General features: G+C 47.6%; 1 protein-coding gene across 4 annotated transcripts in view; it reads right to left on the bottom strand.

Annotated features, from left to right (window-relative positions):
- Nucleotides 1-25,941, bottom strand: part of PROM2 (prominin 2) — a 144,705-nt gene that overhangs the window by 6,214 nt on the left and 112,550 nt on the right. The window contains exon 23 of one of the 4 annotated variants that reach the window (XM_073559514.1): nucleotides 14,806-16,147. The exons of 2 other annotated variants lie outside the window; for them this stretch is intronic. In XM_073559514.1, coding sequence (XP_073415615.1) covers nucleotides 16,129-16,147 — 19 coding nt within the window. In that variant the 3' untranslated portion in view covers nucleotides 14,806-16,128. Of the gene's footprint in view, nucleotides 1-14,805; nucleotides 16,148-25,941 lie in introns of those variants that run through there. One more of the 4 variants, XM_073559513.1, reaches the window with a different exon arrangement.

The raw sequence follows: 25,941 nt of genomic DNA, 5'->3' as shown, positions 1-25,941 counted from the left end.
TACAAAGACCTTTCTAATGATCTTTTTACTCTTAGACCTGTGACGGGGACAAGGGGGCATCCTCTACGTCTGGAGGAAAGAAGGTTTAAGCATACTCACAGACGCGGATTCTTTACTGTAAGAGCAGTGAGACTATGGAACTCTCTGCCATATGATGTTGTAATGAGTGATTCACTACTAAAATTTAAGAAGGGACTGGATGCCTTTCTTGAAAAGTATAATATTACAGGGTATATACACTAGTCTCCTTAATATTGCGTTGATCCAGGGAGCTAGTCTGATTGCCGTATGTGGAGTCGGGAAGGAATTTTTTTCCCCAATGTGAAGCTTACTGTTGCCACATGGGTTTTTTTTGCCTTCCTCTGGATCAACATGTTAGGGCAAGTTAGGATAGGATATGGGTTGAACTAGATGGACTTAAAGTCTCCCTTCAACCTTAATAACTATGTTACTATGTTACTATGTTACATCCGGCAGCTGGAGGGCAGGTTGGCGGCTCTTGAGCATTCAGCCTCAGCTGCGGATGTTACCGCGGTCGCGCTCCAGGCAGACACAGAGGCTGTCTCCCGTGTGACCACTGCCATCCCTGCCCCGAATTTGTCCCGTCTTCCACTGCCCGAGAAGTTCTCGGGTGATAGTGCTGCTTGCAGGGGTTTTGTGAGCCAGTGCAGTATTCAGCAGGAGCTGCTGGTGGCACGATTCCCCTCTGAACGGGCTAAGGTAGGATTTGTTGTCTCCCTCTTGTCGGGCAGGACTTTGGAGTGGGCCACACCACTGTGTTTCAGAGTGCCTCTCAGTTCCTGGCCACAGTGAAGCAGGTCTTCTTGGGACCGCAAGTCACCCATGACACCGCGCTTCGGCTGCTGGCATTATCACAGGGCTTGTCCATGGTCAGCCACTTCGCCATCCAGTTCCGGACACTGGTTTCTGAGTTGGAGTGGCCAGATAAGGTCCTCTTTCCGGTATTCTGGAGAGGCTTGCCTGACCATGTGAAAAACACCCTGGCCACCAGGGAGGTTCCTGCCACACTGAAGGAGCTTATCACTGTCTCCACTGGTGTTGAGCGATACCTTCCGATATCGGGAAATATCGGATTGGATCGGACCGATACCCCAAAAATATCGGATATCGCCGATTCCGATACCGGAAACCAATGCAAGTCAATGGGACACAAATATCGGAATGAAAATAAACCCTTACTTTCCTTGTAGGTTAATTCTACATGAAGGAATATAGCTAAGAATACTGTAGAATGTATTGGGGAAGGTGGAGGAGACATTAAAGGCATAGAGGTTTAGCCCAATCAAATTGAATAGCAGGAATTAATTTTTTTTTAAGACGTTCGAAGTTACAAAGATATTGACTATGTTAAGCTTTTTTATATTTTGTCAGATATTTATGTTTCACTACTTCCATGTTCTTCACCTTCTTTTTTACTTCTCCCACACTTTCTCCTTCATCATCCTCTTCAGGGTCATCTTCTTGGTCTTCTTCGGGGTGGTCTTCAGGGTCGTCGTTTTCGGGGTTGTCGTCTTCTTCGGGGTGGTCTTCAGGGTCGTCGTCTTTACGGTCGTCGTCAGGGAGATCCAGAGTGATTACCAAAAACCATTTCAAAAAGCTTGAACTTGGAAATGTAGCAGAAGTTACAAGAAGGCTGAGGAACTGCTGAGAACCAGCTGACGGTACTGGAACCTGGATGGGTAGCCGAAGGTACAAGAGCCAATGGAACTACCGAGGACCAGCTCATGGTACTGGAACCCGGTTACTAAGCAGGAGGTACCTGTGCCAGAAAGCACTACCAAGGACCAGCAGACGTTGGTGGAACTCGGATACCGAGAAGGAGGCACCTAAGCCAAAGGCTCTGCCTGGAACCAGCTGACGTTACTGGAACCCAGGGGGACGTATTCAAGATTGACTTCCAAAGAACCAGCTAATGGTACTGGAACTCAGATAAGCAGCAGAAGGTACACATGAAAAAAAAAGTTGCAAGGCCACGAGCCGGCTGGAGTTACCGAAACCAACAGTCCTACAGGGGGAGCTTGTCCTATTGGCACTACGGAACCAGCCTTCATTGCCAGATCCCGCAGCCCACATAGGAAGCACCTAAACTGCAGGCACCATAGAGTTGGCTAACCCGACCGCAACACGACAGTACAACGTATTGGAGGCAAAGTGACGTTGACACTACCCGGAAACAGCTGGCGTGCTGGAACCAGGCTGGGCAGGAGGAAGTACCCATGCCAAAGACACTTCTGAGCAGCAACTGGCGGTGTTGGAGCCCAGGGATTACAGTAGAAACAGAGTGTAGCCAGAGGCCTAATTGGAGCAAGTTTAATATCTGTAGTAGTGTGAATGTGGACAGAGCAGGAGAAATTGCCGGACACACAGCAGGGGATCAGCTGACGTTACTCAACCCAAATAACACTGGAGCATGTGTTGACTGTGCAGACGGCACTTCTGAGCAGCAACTGGAGGTGTTGGAGCCCAAGGTAAATAATAGAAACAGAGTGGAGGCAGAGGCCTAATTGGAGCAAGTTTAATATCTGTAGTAGTGTGAATGTGGACAGAGCAGGAGAAATTGCCGGACACAGCAGGGGATCAGCTGACGTTACTGAACCCCAATAACACTGGAGCATGTGTTGACTGTGCAGACGGCACTTATGAACAGCAACTGGCGGTGTTGGAGCCCAGGGATTACAGTTCAGGTGGTAGAAACATGAACACAACAGGAGACCTGGATACTGTTGCCAACCAATTATTTAATCTGGAAGAGGACTGGCAAATTCCTGCGAGATCCAGGCCTTGTTCATTTTCAGAAAAGTAAGCCGGTCGACGTTATCGGAGGATAGTCGCATGTGACGGTCTGTTAGTACACCACCTGTGGCACTAAAGACGCGTTGCAATAATACACTAGCAGCAGGGCAAGCCAGCACCTCCAATGCATACTGGCTAAGCTCTGGCCATGTATCTAGCTTAGAGACCCAAAACTTGAAGGGGGAAGCGCTGTGTGGGAGAACACTGAGGGGGCAAGACATGTAGTCTGTCACCGTCTGTCACCATCTGACGGAAACGTTGCCTCCTGCTGACTGGAGCCGTCTATGATGGTGTAGACATTTGTGGCAGGGACACAAAACTTTGCCACATTTGGGCCATACTGGTCTTGCCTTGTGCTGAGGTGCTGCTTCTGCTCCCTCTTTGCGCAGAGCTTCCTCTACTGCCTCGACGCACTGAGCTGCTTTGTAAAGCACTAGCAGCACTGCTCTCGGGTGGAATGGAGAACATGATGGAATGCACCAGTGTGTCTTGGTACTCCCGCGTGTTGAGAATGTGGGCGATGCGGCGATCGTTTCTCAGGCACTGCAGCATGAAATCAACCATGTGCTGCACACTGCCAACTGGCCAAGAAACGCTGTCCCCTGCTTGAGGCGTCATCTCTGCCTGCTCTGCATCACCCCACCCTCGCTCTACATACTGACTACTAGAGCACTGTGTACCTCCCTCCTCTGGACAGATGTCTTCGTCCTCCATTGACTCCTCCTCATCCACCTCACAAAGTGTTCCCTGCCTAGGCCTTTGTGAGGAACCACGTTGCGCAGACTGTCCAGAAGCAGATGGCATTTGTGACTCCTCATCCTCCACCTCTTCCACAACCTCCTCCCTTAGTGCTTGCAGTGTTTTTTCAAGCAGGCAGATAAGGGGGATAGTCATGCTGACTAGTGCATCATCTGCACTCGCCATCCACGTGGAATCATCGAAGGCACGCAAAATGTGGCAGATGTCCTTCATAGGGGCCCACTCAGTGGTGGTGAAGTATGAACGGCGCACAGTGTGACTTGTTTGCGCCTGATGCAGCTGGTACTCCATTACTGCTGCCTGCTGCTCACACAACCGCTCCAACATATGTAACGTTGAATTCCACCTGGTGGGTAGGTCACATATGATGCGATGTTCCGGAAGGCGGAATCGGCGCTGCACAGCTGCAATGCGCGATCTTGCCATGCTGGAACGCCGCAAGTGAGCGCACTCTATGCGGACCTTGTGCAGCAGTGCATCAAGATCCGGATAGTCCCTCAAAAACTCTGCACGACCAAGTTGAGCACATGTGCCAGACATGGGATGTGAGTGAGGTTGCCTAGGCCCAGAGCTGCCACCAGATTTCGGCCATTGTCACACACTACCATGCCTGGCTGGAGATTCACTTGCACAAACCACACGTCGCTCTCCTGCTTGATGGCATTCCAGAGCTCCTGCACTGTGTGGCTTCGATTCCCCAAAGAAATTAATTTCAATACGGCCTGTTGATGTTTGGCCATGGCTGTGCTCATATCGGTCGTAACAGGTAAGCGTTCACGGGTCCATGTGGAGGTAGACTGTGACGGCTCCTGCAGCGCTGATTCAGAGGAACTGGAGTATGAGGAGGAGTCAATGTGTACAGACTGGATTCCTGCAATCCTTGGAGTTGGCAGAACACGTACTGCGCCACTCTCAAGATCTGTACCCGGCTCCACAACATTTACCCAATGGGCAGTGAGGAAAAGATATCATCCCTGTCCATGGTTACTGGTCCACGCATCGGTGGTCCGGTGGACCTTGATACTGACGGCGTTTAGTAGCGCATATTTAATTTTTCCCTCCACATGCTTTTGCAGGGCAGGGACGGCTTGCCTGCTGAAATAAAAGCGGCTGGGCACGTTGTACTGTGGGACTGCCAATGCCATGAAGTTACGGAAGGTGTCAGTCTCCACCAGCCTGAATGAGAGCATTTCAGGGGACAGTAGTTTTGCAATGCCAGCATTCAGAGCCTGTGCTCGGGGGTGGTTTGCCGAGTATGGGCGCCTTTTCTCCCATGCCTGTGCTACCGATGGCTGTAGACTGGCCTGGGAGTGTGATGACAGGGAACGTGGTGCTGTGGGTGGAATGACACTGTGTCTCTGTACAACAGTGCCAGAGGTTCTTCCATGGCGATCCTGTGAGGAAGCCGAATTAGCTTTGTGTGAGCTGGAGGAAGAGGCTACAACACGAGCTGAAGAGGTGGTAGGTGGCGCTGTAGGTTGGCCTAGGTCTTTAGTGTGTCTTTGTAACTCCACCATGTGCTTGGTACGCACATGTTTCCACATATTTGTGGTATTGAGGTTGCTGACACATTTCCCTCTTTTCACTTTCTGATTACACAGCTTGCATTTGACAAAGCAAATGTCATCTGCAACTGTGTCAAAAAAGGACCAGGCACTGCAAGTCTTGGGAGCACCCGTTTTGGGTTTTGGAAGAGGCATGCTCCTAATGGGTGCTGAAGTGGAGGCTACAGGCAACCGAGTCTGCCCCCTCCCTCTCCCTCCTTTTTTGGCTGTTCGGGAATCTCTTCCTCAGAGCTGCTCCCACCACCTTCCTGTACCTCACGCCATGATGGGTCAAGGACCTCATCATCTACACTACCCTCTTCAAACGACTGCTTCTCCTGGGTAGTCTCGACATCACAGTATGCACCAGAAAGTGGCACCTGAGTTTCATCATCAGATGCGAACTGAGGTGTGCTGACCATAGTCACTGGCCCACCCGCCTCTTCAGATTCAGAGAGACAAAGCTGTTGCGCATCACTGCATACTACCTCTTCTTCAAATTCTCGAATGCTGCTTGGCTGGCCCCCTCTTTCCAAGCCAACAGATTCAGAGAACAGAAGTAGAGATGGCTCCTGTCCAGGGCGCTCTGACTGCCTGGGCAATTTGGCAGGTGGTGAAGAGACAGATGGGTGCTCTTCAGTGCTCTGGACCTGAGAGGATCTGGAACTAATTGAAGTCGATACGTTAGCTGCCATGCATCTGACAACGGCTTCAATTTGTTCGTCCTGCAGCAGTGGGGTACGGCAAGCTCCTACAAAGCTGCGCATAAAGGACTGTTCCCTGGGAAAACTGGAGGATGCTGATTCACTGGTGCCCACAGCAGGCACAGAATCCCCACGTCCTCTCCCTGCAGAAACTCCACGCCCACGACCACGTGCCTTACTCCCTGCCTTCTTCATCTTGGTAGACTGATAAAGATAGGCAGAAAAGTACTAAGGGCTTAGTGTGCTTATTCCTGAACAGCTGCTAACAGGTATAAGAAACACTAATCTTATAAAGTGTGGACTAGACTTTAATATGAGCTAATGTGGCCTACACAACTGTAAAGTGGAATGTTTGGTGAACTTTATAAACTTTTTTTTTCACAAAAAGACACTGGATGTGCCCAAAGATGTAAAACCGATAGTATCACAAACTTTTTGTAGCTATTACAATGCAGGAAGGTAACCTACAATGCAGTAGATGAGGCTCCAAAAAATAGGCTAATACTAATCTGGCTGGGGCTGCAGGGCACAAGCCAGCAGAAAGGCTTCTTTATCTACACCTATATAGTGTTTGCCAATATTCTAGCTGGATACGGCTGGAACCACACTAATAGGAGAAATCTGGAAAAATGAGCAGCACTAATGCAAAAAAGGACAATGTATGAGGCAGTGACGCACACTGAGTGGACTACAACCGGAGGTGGCTGGCTGCAGAACACACTACAGCGTGAGCTGCACTCACACACAGACACCTCGCAGACAGCCGTGAACAGCACTGCAAGGCAAAAGAAAGCTACAGCGGTTGATAAAGTAGCCTGGGTAAAGCACAATATAGCAAAACGCAAGGTCACACTGTCCCTCAGAACAGCAGCGTCCTATCCCTAACTGAATTCACAGCAGAGTGAACCCAAAATGGCGGCGTTGGTTTTTATAGTGCATCATGACATAATTTCAGCAGCCAATCACAGCCATGCCAGTAGTTACATGCCTAACATGCTCTAACAGGATGTGCCCACACTTCTTAGGATTCTCATTGGCTGAATACAATCAAACTGGCTCATTGCATTATGGGAACTTCTGATTCCGGTATTCGATATACTAAGAGTATCGGATCTCAGTATCGGAAATCCGATACCGCGAATATCGGCCGATACCCGATATTGCAATATCGGAATGCTCAACACTAGTCTCCCCCCGTATAGACCTTTGCTTTACTGAGCGAAGGTTGGAGCGGTCCCAGTGTAGGCAGAGATTTAGGTTGGTACCTAGTTTTGCTAAACCTCTGGAATCTCCCAATCGAGCGTCCGAGTCTCAGGGGGCCTTGGGAGCTCCTCGCGTGGGATTCAGGTCCCGGTCCGCTCGAGCACCTGTGGTTTGTCATGTTTGCCGGCAGCCTGGTCACCTTGCCAACCAGTGTCCACAGCAGTCGGGAAAACGCTTACTTCTAGTGGTCATAGGAGGGGACTCACTAGAATCAGCGGCGTTTTCCTCCAACCTGACCTATAAGGGAACGCTTGAGGTTGGTTAATCCACTCTGGCGGAGGTTTGTGTGGACTCCGGAGCGGAGGGCAACTTTTGCCTTCAGTTATGATGGCCAAGTCAGTCACCGTCAGAGTGGTGAACGGCGCAGTTCTACCTTCACAAATTACCTACCAGACCGTCCTGTTGATACTCTCGGTGTCTCCATCTCATCAGGAGATCCCTCCTCGTCATGCCCGAGGGTATCGATCAGGTCCTTTTAGGGGTTCCCTGGTTACGGTTCCACTCTCCCCATATAGAGTGGTCCTCGGGGAGGATTCTCGGTTGGGGTAAAGCCTGTGAGCATAGATGCCGGAGGGAGTGCGTTCAGGTTGCTTTCACCGAAGTCCCCGCGGATCTTTCCTCTCTCCCCGCTCACTATCAACAGTATGCAAACGTGTTCTCCAAAATGGCGGAGACTCTTCCGCCCCTTCAACTGTCCTATTGACCTCTTACCTGGTGCTGAGCCTCCTCGGGGTCGAGTCTATCCCATTTCTCTCCCAGAGACAGAGGCCATGTCTCAGTTTATCAGGGAGAACCTGGCAAGGGGAGTCATTAGGAAGTCGGTCTCACCAGCAGGGGCGGGATTCTTCTTTGTCCATAAGAAGAACAGAGAACTGCATCCCTGCATTGATTACAGGGGTCTTAACGCCATCACCGTTAAGAATAAGTACCCACTGCCCCTGATATCGGAGCTGCTTGATAGGCTACGGGGAGCGAGAATGTTTACCAAACTCGATCTGCGGGGGGGCTTACAACCTGGTTCGCATCCGTGAGGGGGACGAATGGAAGAGGGCATTTAACGCCAGGGATAGTACTATGAATACCTGGTGATGCCCTTCGGGCTCTGTAATGCTCTGGCCGTCTTCCAAGACTTTTTGAGCGATATCTTCCGGGATATGCTTACCACCTCAGTAGTAGTCTATCTTGATGATATTATCATCTACTCTCCAGATATCGACTCCCACTGGAGAGATGTTTGCAAAGTTTTCGACCTCCTGCGGGCAAACTCCCTCTATGGAGAAGTGTGTGTTTGAGCAGGAGTCCTTGCCTTTCCTGGGCTATATCATCTCCGCCCTGGAATTGGCCATGGATCCTGCAAAGCTGCAGGCGGTGATGGATTGGCAGGAGCCCCATTCTCTCAAAGCGGTGCAGTGCTTTATGGGTTTCATAAATTACTATCACCAATTCATTCCCCACTTCTTGACTTTGGTAGCCCCCTTGGTGGCCCTCACCAAGAAGGGTGCAAATCCCAAGTTGTGGTTGGAACCTGTCTCCAAGGGCCTCTCCTCCATTAAGTCCCATTTCGCTAGCGCTCCCATTCTACATCGCCCAGATGTAGATAAACCCTTCATTCTGGAGGTGGATGCCTCTTCCGTCGGTGCTGGAGCGGTCCTGTTCCAGAAGGACACGCAAGGTCGGAAGCACCCATGCTTCTTTTTCTCTAAGACCTTCATACCGGCGTAGAGGAATTATTCCATCGGGGACAGGGAGTTGCTAGCGATGAAGCTGGCCTTCTCGGAGTGGAGACACCTCCTTTCCAGGTGTTCACCGACCACAAGAACTTGGTGTATTTTCACACAGCCCAGCGGCTAAACTCTCGCCAGGCCAGATGGTCCTTGTTCTTCTCCCGGTTCCACTTCACCCTCCATTTTCTCTCAGGGGAGAAGAACGTCCGGGCCAATGCTCTCTCCCACTACATGGTGTCATCGGAGGAGGAGGAGCCTTGGCTGATCGTCCTATCCGAGAGCCTGAGGACCGTGGCTCCGGTTGCTCTTGAGTTAGTACCTCCGGGCAAGACATTTGTCCCTGCCCATTTGCGACCGGAGGTACTCTCTTGGGCTCACTCATCCAGGGTGGGTGGACATTTTGGGAAAAACGGACCACGGAGCTTCTGGTGAGGATGTACTGGTGGCCGTATATGGCCCGTGACATCAGGGACTATATTCGGGTGTGCATCTCTTGCGCCCAGAATAGGTCCCCTCGGCAGTGGCTACTTTGCCCCCTGCTGGTAGCGGACAGGCCCTGGGAGATGGTCAGTATGGACTTTGTGGTGGGACTGCCCAAGTCCAGTGGCAGCACTGTCATTTGGGTTTTCACCGACCATTTCTCCAAGATGGTGCACCTGGTACCTCTCTCACAGTTACCTTCTGCACGGGGACTGGCAGCGATGTTCATTAATCACATTTTCCGCCTGCATGGCATGCCGGACAAGATTGTCAGCGACCGGGGTCCCCAGTTTGCATCTTGGTTCTGAAGAGAGCTCTTTAGCCAGCTCAGCATTGAGCTACATCTCTCCTCAGCCTATCATCCCGAGACGAACAGGTTGGTAGAGAGAGCCAACCAGACCCTGGTCACATATCTACGAATTTTGTCTCGGTCAGGCAGGATGACTGGACATCCTCGCTGGCGTAAGCGGAGTTTGCTTTGAACAACGCTGTGGCCGACTCCACCGGTCAGACCCCATTCCTCCTTAATTATGGCCAGCATCCGCGCGTTCCGGTGCTAATGCCCATGTCGTCCACCTATTCTAGGGTGGCAGACTGGGCGGTGGAGGCACGTGACATTTGGGACCGCACTCAGGATGCCATCCGGGCCTCCAAGGAGAGAATGAGGTCCTCCGCTGATGCACACTGGCGCCCCACTCCCACCTTTGCTCCGGGTGACTTGGTGTGGCTCTCCGCTCATAACATCAGGCTACGGGTTGAGTCCACTAAGTTCATGCCTCGCTTCATAGGTCCCTTCAAGGTCCTTGAGTAGGTTAACCCTGTGGTCTACCATCTGACCCTTCCTCCACACCTGAGTATCACCGACACCTTCCACGTGTCCCTCCTTAAGCCCGTTCACATGTCCTGGTTTTCTGAGTCATCTACCAGGACATCAGGCTTGTCCTTGGAGGAGTACGAGGTGAACGCCATCATGGGGTGTAAGGTGGTACATGGCAAAAGGTATTACCTAGTGGACTGGAAGGGTCATGGCCCAGAAGATAGGACCTGGGAGCCTGTGGGAATATTCATGATCCCCTGCTCATTGCGGTCTTTGAGCGTAGCGAGGCGCAGGAGGGAGGGGGCCCTAGGAGGGGGGTAATGTTAGGCATCGGGTTTCTCCCTCTGCATAGGAGGAATCCCGAGCCTTGCCTTCTACGGTCTCCAATTCAGTCTCGGCCGTAGAGGAGCCTGCTCACCAAAGGTGTCGGTCCCGGCACCTTGCTCAGGCTAGTGCTGTCGGGTTGGTTGCTGCTGCCATCCCTGGTTCAGCTATAGCAGCCTGCACTAGCCAGCGGCGAGCGGCTCCTGGGACTAAGTCCCACTTTCGCTCCACTGAGCATGCCTGTGGCTCAACCTCTCATTGGAGCTCAGGGGTCACATGCTCTGGTCCCGTGCCTGTTCCAATTGGACCATGGGGAAGGTCCCAGAAGGTCGCCACTATAAAAGACTCTGGTGGCCGATCGGCCATGCGCTAATATAGACTCAAATGGCTAGCTGTGTGTGTATTGATGGATGCTTGTGAACCGCTGACTGACTCATTATGACTCCCTCCCTCTGGTTGTGTTTGTTTATAGGGTTAGGGTTTTGAGTCAGAGCCAAGTAGTTGTACTGCCTAGCGCCGCAGTGCTCCAAGCTCCGGACACCTATTAGTGCCAGTGTGTGCAACCCAGCAAGAGGCACCACTGCACCGTTTGTTCCGCAGTGCCCATCAGTGCGGCGCTGTGCGCAGTTTCCAGTGCGCTTTTCAGCCTTAAGCTCATTGGCTGGTTAGTGGCGTCCACCAGTGCGGCACTGTATGCCTGTGAGCGGTCTATCCAAGCCTTGTAGTCCTGGCATCGCAGTAGCGGTGTCGACTGCTAAAGAGACTAGAGAGACTCTTCCCGCATCCTTAGGGCAGAGTTCTTGTCATGGTCACGCGCGGCTGCACACAGCGCCCCCAGCAGGGCGGATTTAGATGACACGCGTGACCCTGGATACACCGCCTCCAGTTGGGCGAATTTAAATAATAACACATGCAGCTGGATGCGCCACCTCCAAAAGGCGAATTTAGGAAATACACGTAACAAGTAAATCTGGAAACCCCACCTCCAGTAAGGCGAATTTAGACAATAAGGGAAAACCTGGGTAACAATAACAATGGTGGCCCTGCGATAGGGAAACGGGGATGTGGAGACCTCCTGCACTCCCCTGAGTCAGTGTCTCTACACTCCTAGCGTTCCCTAGGCCGGTTCTGCATCGGGTGCCGCTCAGGATACCTTTAAACCCTAGTTCACCCTGCACCTAAACCCTCACTAGGGAAATGGTCGGTGCGGAAACTAATCCCATCACTGCACTAAACACACATAAGGAAAAGTGACATAACAGGGGAACACCACTTAGCTTTGCTCTGTTGCTTATGCTCCCCGCAACACAGCATCTTTTCCTCCGACCGGGTTCAACACCATGGTGCAGCCTTGGCGCAAACAGAGTCCACCACCTACATGCAGCTGTCCAGAGAACAGAGTCCAGCATAAGAGTCCAGCTTTCCGCCAAAGAGTCCAGCATTTTGAGTCGAGTTTTCCAGCAGCCGAATCCAGAATCCTGAGTGCAGCTCTACACCATAGCTGCCACTCCACCAAGCCATGCAAGAACTCCTTGCCGACACTATAGCTGCAACTCCACCAAGCCATGCCAGCCCTCCTTGCAGTCACCATAGCTGCCACTCCAGGACTCTCACTGAGCTGCCCAGGACTCTCCTTCAGCTCCATCCTTCACCCAGGATTGCATGTAACTGAGGACTCATCACCAACAGTGATTGACACAACTCTCTTGACACTCTCTTATAGAGCACTCACACCTGTTACATAATCACGTGCACAAACTAAGATAACCAGAGAGCAATTACCCTAATGGCCACCGGGGGGAAAACTACAACTGAAATCACCACAGTGCAATGACCCTAATGGCCACCGGGGGGCAAAACCACCTTTGGCACACAGCCAAAGAATAAAAAGATTGCTCTGTGCATTTAAACTGTCAGATCCAACCTGGATCATGACAGTTCTGTGTCTCTGTACTAGCGCTTACCCTGCCGAGCCCTGTTAGGTTAACAGGCTCCGGCATTGGTTTCAGCGGCTCTGTGCAGTAACAAAGTGCGCTTCTGTACACACTGGGTCAGCGGTTATCCCGCCGGTGTTAAGTTAGTGTCCGCCATTACCGAGCAGCATTTTACCATGCACGGTGGACTCCGGGTTGCGATTGCACTTTCTTATATTTTATATTTACTGCGATCCGCAAACCCTAACACCTTTCCACTAATCCGCATCTCCCATTCCCGACTCCAAGACTTCTCCCGCGCTGTGTCAATCCTCTGGAATGCTCTACCCCAAGAAATTAAGACTATCCACAATTTGCACAGTTTTAGGCGCTCCCTCAAAAAGCATCTGTTCAGAGCGGCCTATCACATTCACTAATCAAAGTCATTTTATGTGTAAGTGTGCGTGTGTAGCCCATTCACTATCTTCGTCTATCCCTCACTCCCTCAAGATGGCTGGACCATCATTGTAAATACACACCTATACTCTGTATCTCCCCCACCTCATTGTAGATTGTAAGCTCTCACGAGCAGGGTCGTCTTAGTTTGCTTTAATTATTGTATTGTTAACGTTGTTAATTATGACTTGTGTTTTGAAACTGTTAAACTGTAAAGCGCTGCGGAATTTGTTGGCACTATATAAATAAAGATTATTATTATTATTCCATGGTACAGTGTGCCTAATGCCTTGGACATTTTTTTGTATCCTTCTTCTGACTGATAACTTTCAATAATCCCTTTGCTGTGTTGTCAGCTGTTTGTGAACCATGGAATTTGCTCTAAAATTCAACTAAGAAAATGTTATGAAAATTCTAGTAGAACAGCTAAACTTTATATGGGGTTTCCTCCCCTCAAAATGATTTCAGTTTGTTTCTGAGTGTCAATGGATTTGCATCGATTATGGTTAACATTAAGGCTGTGTGCACACGTAAGCGTTTTTTTCGCATTTTTTAAGCGTTTTTACCAGCAAAATGCTTAAAAATCGCTTAAAAGAAGCATCCCATTCATTCTAATGCACTTTTTGTGCATATGGATGCATTTTTTCCCGCGAAAAAAACGCATCGCGGTAAAAAAACGCAGCATGCGCATTAATTTTGTGGAAAAATCTGCGTTTCTAGCTATTTTCTATGAGACTGGAGACACGTGGAAAAAACGCATAAAAAACGCACGTTTTTTGAGCAAAAAATGAGGGGAAAACGTGCAAAAAACGCGCGGGAAAGAAACGCTCGTTTTCTGGGAAGGAGTCCGGTTTTCATGCAGAAATTTTCTGCATATGTGGGCACATAGCCTAAAGGTAGAAAAAAATTCTGAAATAATTATTCCTAGGGCTTGGGCACGTGACCAAAATAATCGGATGAGTGTTATCTGTCGTTTTGTCAGATAGCACTCGTCCCCCTATTATTCAATGATGCAGGGCCCATGTCCATTTTTTATCCGTAGACAGTGTCTGTCCGAGGAGAAAAATTGCTGCATGCTAGAGCTTGATTCGATATTCGAAACATACTTGGCCATGCATGAGTGTAGCCCGATTTTTGTGGCCTCACATAAAGGAGAAGATGAAGATTTCTTTTTCTCCATCTTCTCATCTGAGAAATCAGATCACACTATGCTCACACTCTGATCAAACTCTGATCAGTGTGATCGGATTGTCATTTGCATACTCTGCCCGAAACTATGGCCATCTGCATCTACTCTTAGTATGATTTTTTTTTACATGACAAAAACCTGGAATGTTAACACGGGTGTGAAGACATTTTATATCTACGGTTGAGTTTGTGTCAGAAGAGACATGTCTGGATATCACAGTTTGTGAATGTTTGTGAACCATGAATATGAGAAGTGTGAAATCGGCCTAAAGCTGGTCTTGCATTAGAGGATTGAGTAGGGTTACTGCAACGGCTTTGACATGGATTATTAGAAATGCTTCTCAGTGTTGCTACCACCATGTACTGCAAAAATAGAAAGCTGCACATTGCCATACGATGCCTAAAGAAATACCTCCATAGAGTGCTCAAACAATACCAACATACAGTGATAAATAATATCATATTAACATCACCATACATAAACTCATCTGATATCAGTGCTATACAATGTCTAAAATAATCTAAAGGCCCCATACATATTAGATAAAAATGGGATGAACCTACCAATTTTTGGCGGGTACAGCCTACCATTTGATGTGTATTGGGGCCAACCGACTTTTAGCTGATAGATGATGATGCGCGAAGAGAAGGATCGGGGACAGTTGAAATTTCAATGCCCAATCCTTTTACTGTTCAATGAATATGACGATTTTTGGGGTCACAACCTCAAGTGCCAGGAATTCTGTGGGCCCCACTCCAACATAACCCAATAGCCAGTCCTAGTGTTATTGCTCAGCAGTCCTTATTTATGTCAGTGACTACATAAAACTCTTCTTTATTTAATTGGAGGAAATATGTATGGGCTCATAGCAATCCATGGGCAGTGTGTTATGGATATGTATAATACAAACACAAATATTGGTAATTCAGTCGTGTGCATGAGGTCTAAGGCTTTTTGACAATTCTTTCACATGTTTATAGTGTTCATATACAGTAGAAGCATATATCTTTTTGGCACATTAATAATTCTATGGTCATCTTGGTTTATGAAGAAACGCGCAGTCCTCATTTACTTAGACATTGTGGTAGATAATGGTAAGAGATTTCAGTGCAATTAAAGAGTCATTTTGTACAACATATCTAAAAATTGGGCTGTAGCGTAGATCTTAATGTCGTTGAGGTAGGCCATCCATAATGGTAATAGTCTTTTCATATGAGTCAATGTAAGCTTTTGAAACCCCCTTCACATATTATAGTTACTCCCCTGGATGATCAAATATTCTTTGGAATAAAAAGGGAATCAAAATACACTCAGTTTAGCCAGGTGTCACAAATTTTGATGCACATCATAGACCGTGGATTCATCTTCTGGATCCCAGCTTTGGTAGGTTTGGTTCTTGCAAATTACCAGTTACAAAACCAATGTAAGTAACCATAAATAGTGTCAACCTACAGTATAATAATCAATTCCATTAAGATGTCTGGTTCAGAAAACCCATTTTAGATAGAAGTGAGTCTCCTGTTAAGAACCTCAATTTAGTAGCTAGAGCATCAATGTCTGTGACCCAACAGTTGTAGGCATTACATCGACAACTTGTTGATTTCAATAGCCATTATAGATAATCTTCTCCTGTGGGGGGCGCTGCAGGAGAGTCACGCACATACTTCTTGGGATCCTATTCTTATTGTCAGGGTTTAAGCAGTGCAAGAACCTATGATGTTCTTCTTGTGGGACCACCAGTCAAAAATAGATGACTCTTAATAATAATTTTTGTTCTGATGACTATTGATGTCTCTATGCATTTTGTCATGCGGTCAACAAATTTTTGAAAATACCAAATGTTGTTGTTTCTGGACCATTCATGAGTAGTCAATCACATTTAAGGGCCTTGGTATATTATTACATAGAGCTCCTCTCTTGTTCACATAGTTCTGTGATCCAACTTATATGATGTGGCTCCATCAAAAGTTCGCCATGAAGTCCCAAGATCCTTCAGCTTCACATATGAAAAAAACCTTCTTCGGAGATCAGAATTAATATTTCCCAATCTCTGACAATGGAGTCATTGGGAAAAGATTCTCCTCTTCAGGAGTTCGACCTCTGCAGGTAGAGCAGAGAAAATAAGAGGCAAAGATAGCGGGCTAGAGAGTCAGAGATAGTCTGGATAACAAACCCAAAGAAACAGAAAACAGATGATGACGGGATTAGTATGGAGCATTGGGATCATGTGAGCAGGAATAGCATATAATAAAACAAAAGTGCAAAGTGGTTATCTAGTTTGAGAAAAAGAATAAAAGCAGCTCAACATGCTATAAATTATAGCAACACTGTTCACCTCTTCCACCTTCGGATGATCCAGCGCTAGTATATCAGTATTGGTCCCATCGTGACGTACCAGCCGAGGTCAAGCATTGGTTCCGGTGATCAAATTTCATACAACTGGCATGAAGACTCAGTGCTGAACCACATGCTCACTACTTGAAGCTGGATCATAATCGCTGGATTGGCAGGTGTCATGGTTAGGACATGGTTAATGTCCTGTTCTCACAGTGTTAACTTTTGCCGGCCTCTCTTTGGATCTGGGAGGGGTATTTATACTCACTCCAAACTAGCATTCTCTGTCAGTTATACTGCTGTTCTGGACTGTCTGACCCCTGGTGTGTGTGTACTCTGCATTGTTTGTTTGCTTCCCGTGTATGACCCGGCTTGTTCCTTTACTCTGTACTCCGTCTCTCGTTTTGGTACCATTGTCTTTTCTGGTTGTGACCTCCTGGCTTGGCTATCATTACTCCGTTACAGTTTACCCCTATTGTACCGTCTAATGCCCATTCTGTTTTTTTTATCTATTGCTACGTCCTGACTATCCATTCTGTCTAATCCTTTGGTACTGTATTGCTATCTCGTGCTTTGACCTCGGCTTGATCTGGTATCTGTCTCTGTCTATGCCCCTTGGTAACATTTTCCTGTAGTTACCTTTCTAGGAGTTTCCCTGCAGCTCCTAGCTCCGTGGAGCTTAGGCCACGCCCCCAGCAGTCACGTGATTCAGGTCCTGGAGCATGCATTGTCACCACTGCTGCCTTCTCCGTAGGTATCTTTGTGCACAGTCTTTGTACTCAGGACACACGCTCTGGCTCAGTGAGCAAGTGCAGTGCGGTGTTCCTGACATTATAACTGACTGTTTCAGTTTTTTTTTCCTCTGAAGAGGAAAAAAAAAATGTGTGTGTGATCCTCATGGATCCCATACAAGCTTTGGCTGATCAGGTCAAGCACCTGACCTAAATGTTCCATAAACTCAATGTGGAACAGCGCACGATGGCCCATACCCAGCAACAGTTGGTGGTTACTGTGCAGGGGGCTGTCGATGCAGGGGCTTATAGTTCTACGGTAGGGATGTGTCATTAGCGTCCCCCGAATCTCTGGTCAAATTGCCCGACCCTTTCTCAGGGGATAAAAAGGAGTTCAGGTCTTTCAGAGAAGGATGCAAGCTTTTTTTTTTCTCTAAGGCCCCGCTCCTCCGGGGATGAGTTCCAGAGGGTGGGGGGTCATTATTTCCCTACTTCGGGGGGCTCCGCAAGCATGGGCTTTCTCTCTGTCTTCCTCTGCTCCTGAACGTATGTCAGTGAACTTGTTCTATGAGGCTCTGGGGCACATCTATTGACGAGCCTGATAGAGTGCGTCTGGCTGAGGATATGGTGATGAGTGTGACACAGGGGAGGCACTCTGCTGAATGGCTCTGCTCAGAGTTTAGACGTTGGACCGCCGTAGTATCCTGGAACGCCGCCACCCTGAGGGGGTTGTTTCGCAGGGGCCTTTCTGACCGTCTGCAGGACGCTCTGGCATAACATCCGCCTCCTGATACCCTGGAGGACGCCATGATGCAGGCAGTCCGTATGGACCGGAGACTCCGTGCTAGAGGAATGATGCAACAAGAGTCTCCCTTGTACCCCAAATTGTGTGACATTGCACCTCTATCTGAGCCCATGAAGGTTGGGTCAGTCTCGGTTAAGGAGAAAGAGAGAAGGCACCGTAAAGACAACTTACTATGCTTTTACTGTGGAGCCTCTGGACATTGGAAAAGGAATAGCCCCTCCTGCCCTTCTTCAGAGAAACGATCAGAGAAACGACTGAGTCTGGACAACAATCGAGGAGGTTGTCCAGACTCCCAGGTACATTTTTTCTCACGTACAAAAATGGTGCTCCAGGTTGAATTGGAAATTGCTGGCGGTCCTGTTATGACCACCGCCTTTGTTGACTGTGGTTCCTCCATTAATCTGATTGATGCCCAAGTTGTGACTCTTAATAAGATAGGGACAGTCAGGTTAAAAGACCCTGTTAAAATTGTGGCTGTGGATTCATCCCCTCTTACCCGGGATGGAATTTGTTTTATGTCTGAAGTTTTTTCTATGAAAGTGGGTTCCACTCATGTGGAAAATTTAAGTTGTTTCATTATGAATAATCTGCCTGCAGGACTGGTATTGGGAATGCCCTGGTTGCAACGCCACAATCCTCTTATTGATTGGGCGAAGGGGGAGATCACCTGATGGGGATGTAATGATAATGGTCTTTGTTGTAACCCGGTTCCTTTTGTCAATCCGATAAAATCCGTATCTGTGTCATCTGTCGGTATGAGAGACTTTAAAGATGCGTTTTCCGAAAGCGAGGCTGAGGCGCTCCCACCACATAGACCATATGATTGTGCTATCGATTTAGTACCTGGAGTCAAATTACCCAAGGCTCGTTTGTTTAATTTGTCTGGGCCTGAGCACCAAGCTATGAAAGAGTACATTAAAGAAAGCCTTTGCAAGGGGCATATTCGACCCTTGGTCTCACCCGTGGCAGCGGGGTTTTTCTTTGTAAAGAAAAAAGATGGTGGGTTGCGACCGTGTCTCGACTTTCGAGAACTGAATAAAATTACTGTTAAGAACACGTACCCTCTCCCGTTGATTCCTGATCTATGCAACTCACGGGGGCCAAATGGTTTTCTAAGCTCGATCTATGAGGGGCTTATAACCTTATAAGGATCCGGGAGGGGGACGAATGGAAAACAGCGTTCCTGACAACTGAGGGGCTGTTTGAAAACCTGGTTATGCCCTTTGGCCTCACTAACGCTCCTGCGGTTTTTCAGAACTTTATTAATGTTGTTTTTTCTGACTTGATTGGACGTTACGTAGTCATTTAACTGGATGACATCTTGATTTACTCTGAGGACAGTCAGTCACACTTGCATCATCTGCATACGGTGTTTATGAGACTCCGGGAGAACTATTTCTATGCTAAGCTGGAGAAGTGCTCATTTTTTATGCAAGAACTGTCTTTTTCTGGGTGTAATTGTATCTGGGGAGGGATTCCGCATGGATCCAGGGAAGGTTCAGGCCATTACAGATTGGGTGCAGCCTCATGACCTGAGGGGGTTGCAGTGATTTCTGGGCTTCGCTAATTATTATAGGAGGTTCATTAAAGTGTTCTTCAAGGTGGTAAAACCCTTGACGGACCTCACTCTTAAAGGGGCAGATGTAAAAAATTGGTCCGTGGCCGCAAAAAATTCCTTCCTGGCATTAAAGAAGTGTTTTACTACAGCCCCTGTGTTGGTACAACTCGATTCGTCAAGACCTTTTATCGTCGAGGTCGATGCTTCGGAGGTGGGGGTGGGGGCAGTATTGTCACAGGGCTCCTCTACCCTGACTAACCTCAAACCCTGTGCCTTTTTCTCTAAGAAGTTCTCTTCGGGTGAGAGAAACTATGATGTCGGTAACAGGGAATTGTTAGCAGTTAAATTGGCCTTTGAAGAATGGAGGCAATTTTTGGAGGGGGCCGCTCATCCCATTATGGTCATCACTGATCATAAAAACCTGGCCTATATCGAGTCTGCTAAGAGATTGACCCCCAGACAGGCTCGGTGGGCACTTTTTTTTTCTCGATTTCATTTTACCATCACGTTCCGACCAGGGTCTAAAAATGTAATGGCAGATGCCTTATCCCGAAGTTTTGATTCTGTGTCCCCTCCAGAACCTCCTTCCTCCATTCTTCAACCGGGAGTGGTTGTAGCCGAAATCTCCTCTGAGTTACAGAGAGAGATTCTGGAAGCACAAGCACAAGCTCCCAGGAATAAACCACCAGGTAAAATGTTTGTACCCGAACAATTCCGTCCCACACTCCTTCAAGAATTTCATGACTCTGTGTTAAGTGCACACCCTGGTATTGCAGCTACCTGGGGGGCAGTAGCTAGGGGTTTTTGGTGGCCCTCTATGGGTACTGATATAAAAAGGTTTGTAAATACTTGTAGGGTGTGCGCGCGCTCTAAAAGCTCTCAGGTCCGGCCGGGGAATTGGTGCCTTTGCCAATAAACCATGGACACACCTGTCCATGGACTTTATCACTAACCTTCCACCTTCCAAGGGCAACTCAGTGGTATGGGTAGTGGTTGATAGATTTTCTAAGCAAGCCCACTTTGTGCCATTACCTGCATTACCATCCGCTGAAAACCTTGGCCCGCTTGTTTATACAGCACATTGTTCGACTGCATGGAGAGCCTGTGAACATGGTGTCGGACAGGGGTGTGCAATTTGTGGCCAGGTTTTGGAGAGCGTTTTGTATGAAGTTGGGGGTCACGTTGTCATTCTCCTCTGCCTATCACCCGGAATACAACGGACAAACGGAACGCACCAACCAGTCATTGGAGCAGATTCTGAGATGCCTAGCCTCCTCCAGACAGGAAGACTGGTGTGAGATATTACCCATGGCAGAATTTGCATTCAACTGTCGGATTAATCAGTCTACCGGAAAGTCTCCCTTTCTGGTCAATTATGGGTTTGTTCCGCAGTTTGGGGAATTTTCCCGTATGGATTCAGATTGCCCTGGTGCCGAGGGGATGGTACAACAATTAAAAATCCTTTGGAAGGAGCTACAGGGGAACATCTCCAAAGCCCAGAAGAAGTTCAAACATTTTGCAGACAGGAGGAGGGGGGTGGTTCCTGCGTTGACAGTGGGGGAAAAAGTCTGGTTGTCAACCCGTAACATCAAACTTAAAATACCCTCTATGAAGTTGGGCCCCAAATTTATTAGCCCATACAAGATTGTAGAGGTGATCAACCCGGTGGCATACAGATTACAGTTGCCCACCTCCTTCAAAATCTCTAACTTTTTCCACAGGTCCCTATTAAAACCTGTGGGGACAGTTAGAGAAGATCCCTCATCTGTGGCTCCACCAGTGTAGGTAGAGGGTCAACTGGAGTACGAGGTAGGGGGCATTGTTGATTCATGGTGGGTGCGCTGGAGACTTCAGTAACTTATCCATTGGAAGGGATATTCCGCTGAGGATCGATCGTGGGTTCCAGCCAGTTCGGTGCACGCTGATCGACTGGTGCGGGCTTTTCATGCCAGGTACCCTGAGAAACCTGGGGGTCCAGTGGCTCCCCATTAAGAGGGGGGTACTGTCATGGTTAGGACTTGGTTAATGTCCTGTTCTCACAGGGTTAACTTTTGCCGGCCTCTCTTTGGATCTGGGAGGGGTATTTATACTCACTCCAAACTAGCATTCTCTGTCAGTTATACTGCTGTTCTGGTGTGTCTGACCCCTGGTGTGCGTGTACTCTGTGTTGTTTGTTTGCTTCCCGTGTATGACCCAGCTTGTTCCTTCACTCTGTACTCCGTCTCTCGTTTTGGTACCATTGTCTTTTCTGGTTCTGACCTCCTGGCTTGGCTATCGTTACTCCGTTACAGTTTACCCCTATTGTACCGTCTAATGCCCATTCTGGTTTTCTGATCTATTACTATGTCCTGACTATCCATCCTGTCTAATCCTTTGGTACTGTATTGCTATCTCGTGCTTTGACCTCGGCTTGATCTGGTTTCTGTCTCTGTCTATGCCCCTTGGTAACATTGTCCTGTAGTTACCTTTCTAGGAGTTTCCCTGCAGCTCCTAGCTCCGTGGAGCTTAGGCCATGCCCCCAGCAGTCACGTGATTCAGGTCCTGGAGCATGCAACTGCTGCCCGCTCCGCAGGTATCTTTGTGCACAGTCTTTGTACTCAAGACACGCGCTCTGGCTCAGTGAGCAAGTGCAGTGCGGTGTTCCTGACAGCAGAGCATGGAATGCGTGAACAGTTTTGTTTCTTTATACACTGCTCAAAAAAATAAAGGGAACACTAGACACTCTTACTGAGCAGATACATGGATGTTAGTGACCTTTCTATCATTTCTACCTGTTGTTTATTCCATTGGGACAACAGCAGGAGAAATTGAATCACAATCAGTGTTGATTTCACAGAAGTGTGACTGACTTGGAGTTACATTTTGGTGTTTAAGTGTTCCCTTTATTTTTTTGAGCAGTATATTTGATACTCCTTTTTTTCATAAACTTGATAACTCCTCTGAAGACAGTACAGAACACAAGTATTTAATAATAAAAGATAAGATAACCAGATGAAAGATATTAATAGAGATTTTCAATTTTGTGATTACAGGTTCCTTGAATCAATCCACTGAAAAATATTTACACCATATGCAAGAAATGAGAAAAGTGTCACCCAAAAGAAAGAAGAAAACATGTCCTATATGTATGCTAGTGTAAAGTAACCGTTATCAGTTCAGTAGGTATTCATCTTATTTTTTTATTTTTATTGTACTTCACAATATAGAATATTGTAAAAGAAAAATGCCACTAATGGCAACTAGTGATGAGTTAGTGTGTGTGTTACTCAAGTGTTCCAAGCATGCTCGGTTGTTCTCCGAGTATCTTGGGCGTGCTTGTAAATTATGTCCGAGTCCCCGCAGCTGCATGATTTGCGGCTGCTAGACAGCCTGAATACATGTGGTGATTGCCTGTGTGTTAGGGAATTCCCACATATAGTCAGGCTGTCTAGCAGCCACATATCATGCAGCTATGGAGACTCAGACATAATCTACGAGCATGCCCAAGATATTCGAAGAACACCTGAGCATGCTTGGAAAACTCGAGTAACAAGCATACTCGCTCATCACTAATGGCAACAAAACAGCCAAAAACAAATTTAAACAGGAAATATGTCATCAGAGAATTATCCATTGATTTTAGAAAACCTGTTGCTTCTGTTGACTTTTCTGAATATGCTTACATGTACACACCATATCCTTGCATGTACAAGAAAAACACCATTTCTGATTATTAATCTGCATTATTTGAGAGATTTCCCTTCTGCAGGCTCTATGTAAAATGTTCAGTTTTCTCAAAGCCAGTGGGTGGGGCTACCTGCTATAATGTCTTCCATATTCTGTATACAGAGACATGATGGATTCCTGCTCTTCTTTCCCTATGTAGCATGCAGACAGAAGTAGAAGCAACAGTATAGAAGACATTATACAGCAGTACTGAGCTGTGTAGCTGTGAATCCAGCTCTGGAGTAAAATAAATTAGGTAGAAGCTGCTGCAGAATCTGGCTGCTCCTCTGCCTAGGTTTGCATTATCTCTCACTTTCTGGGCACTCCTCATGCTTCCTACCTTCTACCCTATCTATAGCATTTAATAGGGGGTGTAGCCTGACACCCCACTGTGCTGGCAGTCTGCCTTGATTTGACCAAGATGGATTTGTGCCATTTTTTTTCCGAGTGGATGGTGAGTTCAGGAAACAGGAAACAAATAAGAAGTGGCTTATAAGTTGAGAAAGAAGCAGATTTATGTGATAAGATTTTTTAAAAAGTTTCCTATTTCCACATCTTATATATAAAGCTCAAGTGTGTGTATGTATGTATGTATGTATGTATGTATGTATGTATGTATGTATGTATGTATGTGTGTATGTCCGGGATTGGCATCTGCACCGTCACAGCTAGAGCCATAAAATTTGGCACAGTCACACGTCTGGACCCCGAGAGCATCATAGGCTATGTTGTGAGGTGAAATTTTAACCCCGCACGTTCCAATTCACCAAACAATTTTGCCCCTATCTACATAATGGGGAAAAAATGTGTGTGTATCAAGCCCCGCCCCTCATTATGATGTCATAATGGTTGCCATGGCGACGCTGATAACATCATAGGTTGCAAGCCCCGCTGCTCATTATGATGTCATAATGGTTGACTATGGGATGGAGGATGTGTGATGGGTATATGGGCACTGGACTATGGGATGGAGGATATGTATGACGGGTATATGGGCACGGGCCTATGGGATGGCGAATATGTATGATGGGTATATGGGCATGGGACTATGGGATGGAGGACCTGTGATGGGTATATGGGCACTGGACTATGGGATGGAGGATATGTATGACGGGTATATGGGCACGGGACTATGGGATGGTGGATATGTATGATGGGTATGTGGGCATGGGACTATGGGATGGAGGATATGTATGATGGGTATATGGGCATGGGACTATGAGATGAAGGATGTGTGATGGGTATATGGGCACTCGACTATGGGATGGCGAATATGTATGATGGGTATATGGGCATGGGACTATGGGATGGTGATGGGTATATGGGCATGGGACTATGGGATGGAGGATGTGTGATGGGTATATGGGCATGGGACTATGGGATGGAGGATGTGTGATGGGTATATGGGCACTCGACTATGGGATGGAGGATATGTATGATGGGTATATGGGCACGCGCCTATGGGTTTGTGGAAATGTATGATGGGTATATGGGCACGGGACTATGGGATGGAGGATAATTATAATTTGCTATAACTATCCACAGTTAGTTACTATGCCCGGGCAGCGCCGGGCTCTTCAGCTAGTGTACTATAAATTTAAACAACATTTGTTAAAACATTTCTTAGAAATGTTGTAATTTTTTTTCCTTAACATAATAGACCAGATGCTCCTTAACTACTATGGAATAGTATTATGGTCATGATCTGTGATTCATGCAAAGGTCATTGCGCAGCTAGGCAGATGAATTGAGCTGTGACATCCCAATTGTGTTACCTATATACACTGCTCAAAAAAATAAAGGGAACACTAAGATACCACATCGTAGAGTTTACTGAATAAAATATTGCAGCTACAAATCTTTATTCACTACACAGTGACATGCGTTGAGAACAAGAAAACATAAAAAAGGTCAATGTAAATCAAAATGAATATCCCATGGAGGTGTGGATTTGGAAAGATACTCAAAATCAAAGTGGAAAATCAAATTACAGACTGATCCAACCTCAGTAAAAAAGCCTCAGGACAAGGAAATGATGCTCAGTAGTGTGGCCTCCATGTGCCTGTTTGACCTCCCTATGACACCTGGGCATGCTCCTGATTACTCGGCGGATGCTGTCATGAGGGATCTCCTACCAGACCTGGACTAAATCATCCGCCAACTCCTGGACAGTCTGTGGGGCAACGTGACGTTGGTGGATGGAGCGAGACATGATGTCCCAGATGAGTTCAATTGGATTCAGGTCTGTGGAACGGGCGGGCCAGTCCGTAGCTTCAATGCCTTCACCTTGAAGGAACTGCTGACACACTCCAGCCACTTGAGGTCTGGCAATGTCCTGCATTAGGAGGAACCCAGGGCCAACCGCACCAGGGGTCTAAGGATCTCATCTCGTTACATAATGGCAGTCAGGCTACCTCATGGAGGGCTGTGTGGCCCTCCAAAGAAATGCCACCCCACACCATTACTGACCCACTGCCAAACCAGTCATGCTGAAGGATGTGCAGGCAGCAGATTGCTCTCCACGGCATCTCCAGACTCTGCCACATCTGTCAAATGTGCTAAGTGTGAACCTGCTTTCATCTGTGAAGAGCACAGGTCACCAGTGGCGAATTTGCCAATCCTGGTGTTCTGTGGCAAATGCAAAGCGTCCTGCATGGTGTTGGGCTGTGAGCACAACCCCCATGTGTGGACGTCGGGCACTCAGACCATCCTCATAAAGTCAGTTTCTAACCGTTTGTGCAGACACATGCACATTTGTGGCCTGCTGGAGGTCATTGTGTAGGGCTCTGGCAGTGCTCCTCCTGTTCCTCCTTGCACAAAG

Source organism: Dendrobates tinctorius, unplaced genomic scaffold (genome assembly GCF_039654945.1).
Source record: "Dendrobates tinctorius isolate UK_male_01 unplaced genomic scaffold, ASM3965494v1 ptg000272l, whole genome shotgun sequence".
Lineage (NCBI taxonomy): Eukaryota > Metazoa > Chordata > Amphibia > Anura > Dendrobatidae > Dendrobates > Dendrobates tinctorius.
This window is presented reverse-complemented; position numbering and strand designations above follow the sequence as displayed.